This window comes from Xiphophorus hellerii, chromosome 7 (genome assembly GCF_003331165.1).
Source record: "Xiphophorus hellerii strain 12219 chromosome 7, Xiphophorus_hellerii-4.1, whole genome shotgun sequence".
Classification (NCBI taxonomy): Eukaryota; Metazoa; Chordata; class Actinopteri; order Cyprinodontiformes; family Poeciliidae; genus Xiphophorus; species Xiphophorus hellerii.
This window is the reverse complement of record NC_045678.1, coordinates 14,337,294-14,347,423: the sequence shown is the minus strand read 5'-3', so window position 1 is coordinate 14,347,423 and position 10,130 is coordinate 14,337,294. Positions and strand designations below refer to the sequence as shown.

Sequence of the window (10,130 nt, the reverse complement as noted above, 5' to 3'; positions counted from 1 at the left end):
ATTTTCTTACTTTAACAGATAAACAAAAGAAAAAAAAAAAAGAAAATTTAAAAAAGCATGTAAATATTTTTGGAACCTTAATACAAAATAAAATAATAACTTTAACTTGTTTTTGCCTGCCTTATGTTTGACAATCTCCTTTGAAAAAACACGATCATGTGACTAACAAGAAAGGAAACTGGTGTCTTAACTTCTCAGACGTCATTCTGTGTGGGAGAAAAAAGGCAGATGTTTGAGTGGAAAGCAGTTTTGGAGAGGGGGGAAGAAAAAGAAGAGGGGAGGGATTAGCTTAGTCACACATTTTATATATAAGCCTCATTTTCCTGAGGCATGTGAAGGATTCTCGGTTTGTGTGGATGAAGTAGTGGAGCGTCTTCAGTCGAACCTCAGAGCAAAGATCGAAGGAAAGTGAAATAGCATGAGAGCTACCACAGGATCTTGGCTTGATGCAATGGTTTGAAGAATTGGTGCTTTTACTGCAACGACATTTGCTAAAAAAAGAAATCAGAGATCAGACATGATGTGGATTTATATTTTGATCTTCTTCTTCACCGCATCAAGGGGCATGACTCCAGGTTTGATTTAAAATTATCTTATTTAGTTGTGATTGTCTTTTTAAACCATATTCGGTGTGTTTCAATTAACACAAAAACAGAGTTTAGTCCACAGGACGCTTGTTTGTAACTGACTTTATGACTAATTTCTTTTCTCAGTAATGTATGTTGTCACAAGGCTGTTCTACTGCTAACGTACTAAATCTTTTCTTTTTTGGAAGAATAATGCAGAGATTTTTTTGTAAATGAGTCACAGTGTAGACAACCTTTGGAAAGTAAAGATGCATGGTCGTGGGACAAAAAGCTGACAAGAGAAAAAAACTAATTGTTCCATAACAGAAGTAGGAAAATGTTTGCCTGTGTTTTCTGAATGAGCAAGCGACGTGCTGCCTGTTGCTTCTGCAGTGGAAACTGAGTCCTCAGATCAGGGTGACACAGTGATGCAGCTTTTCTCCACTGAGGGGGTCTCTACGTTGCGGTTTGACCACCCCACCGTGTACTCCACTGTTTTGCTGTGAGAAATAAACAAACATCAGAGCCTTTATGACTACACATGAGATGTGTTTGTAGTGAGCTCTGACTTTTCCATTACAATTTCTTTGGTTTGTAGTAATGCCACAAACGTTTTCTAAAGTGCAGATTCCAATCATAACCACAACTGATTAAAAATAATACTGATGCCTGTTTTTACAGTGTTGTTGGTTAATTTGATTCCTGTTCTCTAAAGAAGATTAATTTCCTAGACAACTCTTTTTCTCACCACTTCTAATATTTGCTATGTTTTTACAAGCTGAAAATGTGATCAAATGAATTAACCAACATTTTTTTTTCTGTTCATTTTCTGCCTGAATATTTCAGAACTAATCGCTAATACTGACCTAAAATCCCTCTGTGTTGCCAAGCGTTCCCCTAACATCTATCTTCATCTCTCTCAGGAACTACTAACTCAAATATCATTGTGAACACAACTACTTCACCTCTGAAAGTTTATGGTAAATTGATATTTTTATGATTTTCTCTGCTCATCTGCATTCGGTAAAACATTTTAGGAAAAGAACAACTGACAAATGTAAAAACAACAAGTGTTTTGATCATTTTTTTTCCAATTTATTTTCGAATACAGTATTTATATTCTGCTAAGAATCTTTTTTTTTCAAAGAAATCTAGCATTTTCACATGAGTAAATCTGTAAAAGTTTTGTTTTCTATAGGAATAGTAAAAAAAAAAACCATTTAGTTTCCCCAATCACTAAAACTAATCTGAGTTATTATTTTTTGCAGTTAACAGAAAGGAAGTCTTCAATCTTGGGAGCGATGCTAGACTCATCTGCAGCAACAGGACTCAGACTAAGGCAATTTTTGTTATCTGGGACATTGAACTGAAACACAAAACCTGTAAGATCTCCTTTAGCAATGAGGGTCAAAACATTAACACCTGCAATGATGGAAAATCAATACAAAACTCAACCGATCAGTCGTTCCTGCACATCCCAAACTTTTCAGCCAGTGATGTTGGAGCTTACAGGTGTGAATCAGCTTACACAGGAGGAAATGAAAATTATAAGATTGCAGTGGGTGTCACAGGTAAGAACTTAACTTCTTAAAAGTGTGTTTTGATTAAACATATCACTTTATGCTAATATTTTTTATCACATAAGTCTCATGGGTAAAGTGTGTGAACACAGTTTCTTTATATTTATGTATTTTACCATATCATTCTGTAACAAGCACATAACAGGACAGAACACAGTGCAATTTCACACTGTAGCACCTGAATGGCACAAATATGCTACATAGCATTTTCATACACAGTGCTACTGTCACTGAGGATGGCATAAAGATTTAATTATTTACGTTTTAATATATTCTGAAGTAGTAAAGCATAATACATTTGTATTTTTGTAAGGAACTGAAGAAATATGTTGTTGATGTACAATAACAATCTGTTCTGGTCTTTGCTGGTTCAGCTCCTCCTGCTGTATCTGCCTGGTTAGAGCGAAGGGACAAGAAGATTGTGGCTGTGTGCAGAGCTGAAAGAGGGAATCCTGCTGCCAACATCAGCTGGAGTGTCATAGGAAATCACTCTGTGACACAGCAGAATGACCCAGATGGATTTGTAACAGTAAAGAGTGAGCTGGAGGTCCCTGAATACATTGATCCAGAAAACTTGACCTGCATTGTCCAGCACCAGTTTTGGGAGCGGGAGAAGACTTTCATACCCAAATTCAGAGGTCAGGCTTTTTAAGGCTGAATAAGACTTGACAGAATTTTTTTCAGCTTAAGTTTGTTATTTATTTATTCTTTGCTTAATTCACTTATTTTCTATATTCTTTATACTAGTGGTATTTAATTTCTGCTTAAACCATCATGCAATACAATCTTTTAAAATCACATAATATGAGGGTCTAAATAGAAATGTCAAGTCTTGTCATTTTTATGCGAGTTGCTCATGATGCACCGAACAATCTGGCATAGATTTTGCTTTCAACTTCATTGCTCAAAACAAAATCTGTGAGAGGACAATGGGGTCAAATAGATATTAGTTGAATTAATAGGCAAAGAGGTTGAATTGTCATTCCTCTGGTCCCTCTGATCAGTTAATCTTCATCAGTACAGACAGAGAGGTGCAAGAGATTAAAAAATGTTATTGGAAGATTGCTGCAACATTTGAAAGCAGCATCATATTAGTGTGGTACATATGACGACTTTAATTAGTGATGCTCATGACTTGTTCAATCAATCCATGGCACCTTGTCTTACTCAAAGATGATAGTACATTGCATAGAAAGTTAATGCTGGATTGTTTCTTAACTAAAAATGCTTATCTTTGTACACATTTCAAATACGTTACATATGAAACAAGGAGTTGTGGATACGTGTCACTAGGAAGTATTTCTGACATTAACTCATGTTTGATTTCTCACCTCAGGGCTTCAAATTTTGTGCTTCCTCCCTATTTTTGGGATAATCTTCACTCTCGTGGCAGGTTTTTCTATCTATGCACTAAAGAAAGTAATATTATTGAGGTAAGGAGTTCCTTTTAGCTTAAATTAAATCAACATTTCTGCCTAATGTTTCTGTTTTTTACATCTCTAAGCCTGTTGATGTGATTTTTTTCAGACGATGTCAACAGACAGACACATCATCCAAATCACCTCCGGTAGGTGTTTTATCTCCACTAATCAGTGTTACAGTAAATGTGTTTTTTCTGCACTTTGCTCCGCTTTTCATATATGTATATATATAAATATATATATATTGTTTTTGTTTCCTTTTGAAGCAGACGGAGGATGTGGAGGAAGTGGAGCCTTATGCTAGCTATGTTCAACGTGTGAACTCAATATACAACTGATTTGCAGATGTGTGTGCATAAAATTCCTGTTGATGCAACACGGTCGCACACTGAAATGCACATCTTGGGACTTTATGAAAAAGCGAGGGCTGTGAAACTGAGAAATGGCAAAATAGTAAGAAGAAGAAGTGAGCAAAGTGAGATCAAAGGTTTCCGGTAAGAGAGGGAAGCCTCTTAGGTTGAAGCCGCCTCAATAAGCAGCGCAGACTGATGGAACAGGGGATGTACCTGGTGGCAAACATAGACTCCCATTCACCACTTGTGCTGCCCACTGCTCTCTGTGAGTAGGTATCATGGAGAACTTTAATAATTACTACAGATGTCATGAACCGAGGAGCTGGAAAGAATGGCTGTGCGAGCCGGATGGAGGATACTTTGACTACTAACGACTTTGGATGTTGGATGTAATTATGTAAAATAAAAATAATTATTTATCAGCTGAGAGGACAAGTAATATTTTGGGAGATTTACTGGGGGAAACCCAGTGAAAGCGGTGAACGTGTGTATTTTTGAGACACATTTTGCCTTGGTTTACATGTGTACAATACTATATCAACTATTAATTATATGTATTCATACGCAATTCTGTCTGTATATTAAAATATATTGAGTCAACTAATTTGTGTGCAAAATTAATTATTTGTGGATGCAAATAAAGACAAAAGAGTCAAAGGGTGTAAAACACAAATCCCAAACAAGCAGATGTTAGTTGTCCTTTATTCTGTACAGTGAACTGTGGTTTGGTATTTAATCTGTGAAAATGACTTTTACATCATGTAGAGAGAAGAACCAAAATCAGCTGTTTTTTCATTTTGTCAGTTATTTCATGATTAGCATCAAAATAACTTTTAAACAAGGGCAGAGGTGTGATGTTGTTATACAATTGTAGCCTTACCAAGATCAAGACTCTGCTTTTCTGCCACCTCATACAAAATGTTTAGCCATTAGAACAGTTATACTAATTTGACATAGTAATAATCTATTTCAGACTTTCTAAATTGTTTGTGTAGCCTATGTTTGTATAAAGCCTCCTGCAGTTACCATTGGACTTTGCTGTAAAAGACTCATTAGAGGGTCATTAAAGATGCACTCCTTTTCTTCCTTTATTTAGAATAATCCATAGTCATTCATCTTCTGATTCAGTACTTTGAATGGCTTTAAGAAGCAAGTGATTATATGTCACTTGCTTCTTAAAGCAAGTTCTTTATTGGCTATAAAGAACTACCCTAAGATTATTTAGGGCCCTCAGTGGAATATGATTTGGGGGCCCTTTTCCTGTTGAGACAACATTCACCAGTCACCAACCCTAACCTTGATGTCGCTGACACATAAACTAACCCACCCAGCTTTTCAGACATTTTCAAATTTGCTATCTATTAATCTTTAAAGTGAGCTCAAAACTAAGATTAATCTTTGATTAAACCAATGACATATTTGAGTTTTTGAAATCTGCAGTTTGAGAAAAAGTAACTCTTGGAGCCTCTTGCTTACGAAGGGAAGTGAGGCAGCAGTTGATGCTTATGCCTATAACAGGACATGACACCCTTATTGTCAGCGTTTCTTTAGCTGATTAGCCCTCTCTGACAAAGTGTGAACAGAAGTGTAAGCCCCGATCACATCAGAGAAAAGGAGCCTTATGTCTGTGCAGAGAAAGCCGTGGGCCCACACAGAAGGCAGAAAGCAGCACGCTCCGTATCTGAGACGCTTTGCTCTGAGCAGAAGCTCAAATGAATGTAAGGTAATGTAAGGTCAAACATTGCCCTCCATTTCCTCCTTCCCAAGACTAAAACTAAGGCATCAGTTCTAATCCTCCGAATCGGGTTGTCAAAGCTTCTCTTCACCATAAATATTTTTTTCTTTAATAATAACTGGACACTGTATTTTAATTCACTTGAATATTTTTTCGTTCTAATTTTTGGAAAACTTGGTTTAGATTTCCTGTTTACTTGGTGTACATACAAATTAAGAAATTTCCTTTTTAAAAGTGCAATTGTTAAAAAAAATAAGAAGAAGAAGAAAAATTGAGAATTTAAGTTATTTATTAATAAGATGTGAGACTTGTCTGATTTTGATAACCCGGGAAATTGATTCAGTTATTTACAATAAAAGTCATGTGACAAAACTGAGTTTGAATCCTATGACAATTTCTGGTGAAAAAGGGGCTGCTCTGCCCTCTACTGGTAGATTGCAGAACAGCACTCTTAATGCAGGGAAGTAGAAAGAGCTGCAGAATCTCGGGGAAGACCATTGATTTCACAGCTATCCCACAGTGACTGACATCAAAGCCACAGACGGTCATTGCTGAAATATTAACTGTTCAGATTTCTGTAAGCAAGATATTAAAAGAATGTTAAGTGGAAGGAAAGGCATAGTGAGAAAAGCTCAATGAGCAACAGAAATATTTGCAGCCTTGAGAAGATTATAAAGCAATTCACTCAAAATCTTGGGCATAATCTCATGGACTGTAGCTCATCACTTTGAGTGGTACCACACATAAACCTGTCCAGGATGTATATTATCTAGATTCAGTGTATTATCTAGAAAATTAAAAGGTCAACAAATGTGACAAAACCCAGTTTAATTAGGCATAGTGGAGTCACTATGCCTAATTGGCCACCAAACACACCAGGATAAAAGATATAATACATATCCATGTACGATCTTCAGTTTTTTATTTTCTTTTTTATCTGAATTACCTAAATAAATGTACTTCCTGAAGACAATTCTAAAGGTTAATACTAATTTGCATAAAACAAATTTGACCAAGTTGCTTACTCTGAAAATGTTTAATTAACAGAAAATATAAACCAACCAAAAAAAATGTAAAATCACAAGAAAGTTAGCTAAATTCATTTCATACACACCCTGTCAAACATAAATAAAGATGCATGCACTACACAAGATGCACACAGATTTAAAAAAAAAAAAATCTAATACGTATATACAAATACATATTTAGAACATCAAGGAAATGAATAGAAGTTCTCAGGGGCATGCAACTGTAAAAATATGATAAATTAAGATACATTCATGTGTTAATTTTATTCACTTCTATTTATAATTACATTAACCTGGCAGTTAACTTGAAGAGTCAAATTGGGCCTCATTAAAATCATCAGTGAGTGACGGTTGGTCGTTGCAGCTCAGTGTGGAGGTTTTGGAGGTGGTAAAACTTTGGTTAAAAGTGGAGCAAAGCACGGGCGCTCTGTTTCTTCAGCATGACCCGAAAAAGAGAGATAAGATCAAGCCTCCATCTGCAGCAGAATATTTATAGATTGACAGCAGATGTACACCCAGAAAAAAAAAAAACAAACACGCCCTTATTATGCTTTAAAAATCTGTATGTTGTTTACACGCTTTGTTTATGCGTAGTGGAGAAACCATAAACCACTTTCTTTTTTTTCTTTTTTTTTTTACAGTAGCAAAAGCTAAAAGCGATTCAACCATCTGAGTATTTCAGGCACACTCCAATGAAACATGCAAACAGTAATAGACTTTTGCAGCTCCACATGTAGCGGTAGTGAGATTCTCAGTCAACTCAAAATCAGCTTTAGTTGCATTTGATTTCCTTAAAGCCACACTTTAAGGAAAGCTTGGATTCATTTCCGGAAGAATCATGCTGATCTATTTTTCCTAGAACAAAACCTAATTTTAAGCTCACAATAACATTCATTGTGTCGAGGCTTTCACATGTCATTCATTCAGATAGCAATAGCTAAGAGAAGACAGTGAAAGAGCTAGGCATTGGCCTTTTACATGGTTGGAAAACCACTCAAATTTTCCGTTATACTGTTGTTAAATTTTAAAGTCACTTATTGTGAGTCTTAGCCAAGACTGGTTGGGCGGAGCGAGTTGTAAAGCAGTGTGGTCTACCCTCACTCTTGTAAGGGGGTCATACCTTGAAAACTACTGTTGAAAAGCTGCAAGCTGCTCTGGAAATGCTGTTTAGCTAATTTGGCCAATAGCTTTTCAATAATGAGGTTACTGAACTGTAAATGTATGCATGAAATTGTAATATTGTTTAGTCAAGAATATCAAGACATACATATTTTATACTAGCCAATGCCTAGTAGAGAGCTTGTTGCACTAACTCTACACATTTCCTTGCAGAGATATCTTTAGAGGCAGCCAAATGCAACGGAAATATCTTTAGATGTAATCTCTATAAGAAATTGCATGCTCTTTGTCTTCTTGTTCTGGCCCACCATAGAAGAAAAGTACCATCTAGCAGTTAAACATCCCAACAACTACTAGATGTTTGCAGTTTTTCCACAGTTTGTCTTTGGTAATCAAGATACGATCATGATTCATCTGTAAACTCTCATAGTTTCTGAGCTCCTCCATACTGCAAACAAACTTTTGTCCAAATGAGCTCATCTTCATATTTCTCTTCAGCCCATGAGCACATAATCATCTGTGCATTCCTCTTTGGATGACTCGGAATGAGTATCTACTTGAACTTCTTCTGGTATTTTAACCGTAGCGTAGTCACAGTCATTGTCACCGTCGTATTCATTGGTGGCCTTTTCGGTTCTTAATCCCTGGCCAGTGGGGTGGTTGATGGAGGCGTACGTTACATCCTCATTGGGCTGTGAGAAAAAAGCACACAGAGAAATAAAATAATATGACCTTGTTTGATACAGCACAATGGTCCAAGTGTTTTGAATGAATGTGGTTTGTGTTGAAGACTTCCTAAAATGCTCCAGGGTTGCTTACACAACAGAGGCCTCACTAATGCTCAGGCAGTATGCAAATATATTCCGTTGACTGATGTGTCATAAAACCGCCGAGACACATCTATCTACCCTGAGGCAGGGCTGAAAACTTTGCATATTAATGGTCAAATGAAAATAGAGATGAGCATGTGTACCTTATTCTCGTTGCTTTCATCAGCGTTTCCATCAGCAGAATTCCCTGAAAGAAAAAAAAATGTCAGCATGTTGAATGTAGCATATTGTTCAGTGCTAGAAGGAAGTTTTCTCCACATTTACCTTTTTTCTTCTTCTTTAGCCTGAGAATAAAAGCAAAATGACATGATCAGACTCTGTTGACTGAAATTACAGTACCTTGAAAAACATTTGCCTTTTTTTTTTTTTTTTTACAGATTTATTCTTGCTTTAATGTAACAAAAACTTTTGAGCTTTTGTCACTGTGTTGAGCTGGCTGGTAGGGAAACCATAAAATAAATTTTGGTGGCAAAAACCAAAATGCCACCAAAAACTTGGTGGCATTTTCCTTCATCTGAAACATAAATGTTTCAGATGAAGGAATTTCTTTATGAGACAAATATAAATAAATACTGGAAATCAGTGTTATGGATGATAATTTCATTTATAAAGTTTTAAAACGCTTTCCAAACTAACCTGGTGCTATGTAACAATGTAATGGTCTCCAAAATCAAATACCTGTTTGTGCCATCACTGGCGGCAACAACTGCATTGAAGTGTTTTTGCCATAATTAACAGTGACAGGAGGAGTTTTTTAATTTGATTATTTATAAAATCTGTTTTAACTTTATGCCAGTTGTAGCGGTTTTCTACAACAAAAATCCCACTTCTATTGATCAATCTAAAATAATATTTTTGACTAATCTTTAGGTGATCTTTGGAGTCATCATTGTGTTCTTTGAGTGATTTTGGCAGAGCTACAACACCTGGGAAGGTTCACTACTGATCCATTATTTTCTCCTTAGTGGCTCAGGTTGGTTGGCTGGAGTTCAAAAGCCTTCCCTCATGTCAATGACTATCTCTCGTCTGTTCTTGAATTTCTTTTCATGTTGTGAAACACGGTCAAGTATTTTCTTGATTTTACAAGTTTCTGTGCGGCCAGTGGTCAGTCATAGTTACCTTAACGAGGGAGGAATTTAGCTGGGTAGCTTTATTTCCTCAAATACTGCATTTTGTATTCACTTGGGTTATTATTAACCAGTGTTAAAATACATTAACGTGAGAAATCTGTGTTTTAACGGCACAGTTAAATAATCACACCCTAAGCGTGAAAAGTGAATTGAAGGGGCTATATTTTTGTCCGATAGAAAACTGAGGTTCATAAAAGGCTGTCATTTACATGCTTTATAAAAATGGAATAGAATAATATCTGCACTATACTGCCGGCTTGGTGACACTTTGCCGCCGGCTTCCTTGACAGCTCAACACAGACAAAGTGTGCTGCAACAGGAAGCCTTTTTTCACCAGAAAACAACTTGTTTCTGTTTAAAAGCAACTC

The 10,130-nt window shown here is 36.2% G+C and overlaps 1 protein-coding gene across 2 annotated transcripts; it reads left to right on the top strand.

Moving 5' to 3' along the window:
- The first annotated feature begins 232 nt into the window (after positions 1 to 232).
- Positions 233 to 4,524, top strand: LOC116723657 (cell surface glycoprotein CD200 receptor 1-like). 2 transcript variants are annotated; one of them, XM_032568723.1, is made up of 7 exons: positions 233 to 575; positions 1,490 to 1,546; positions 1,835 to 2,137; positions 2,521 to 2,784; positions 3,483 to 3,579; positions 3,674 to 3,713; positions 3,834 to 4,524. In XM_032568723.1, the coding sequence occupies exons 1-7, from the start codon at positions 518 to 520 to the stop codon at positions 3,903 to 3,905; spliced, it is 891 nt and encodes a 296-aa protein (XP_032424614.1). In that variant the 5' UTR covers positions 233 to 517; the 3' UTR covers positions 3,906 to 4,524. The 2 variants fall into 2 exon arrangements, with proteins under 2 accessions (XP_032424614.1, XP_032424615.1); XM_032568724.1 differs by lacking the exon at positions 1,490 to 1,546 and having other exon boundaries at positions 235 to 575.
- The last annotated feature ends 5,606 nt before the right edge of the window (positions 4,525 to 10,130 follow it).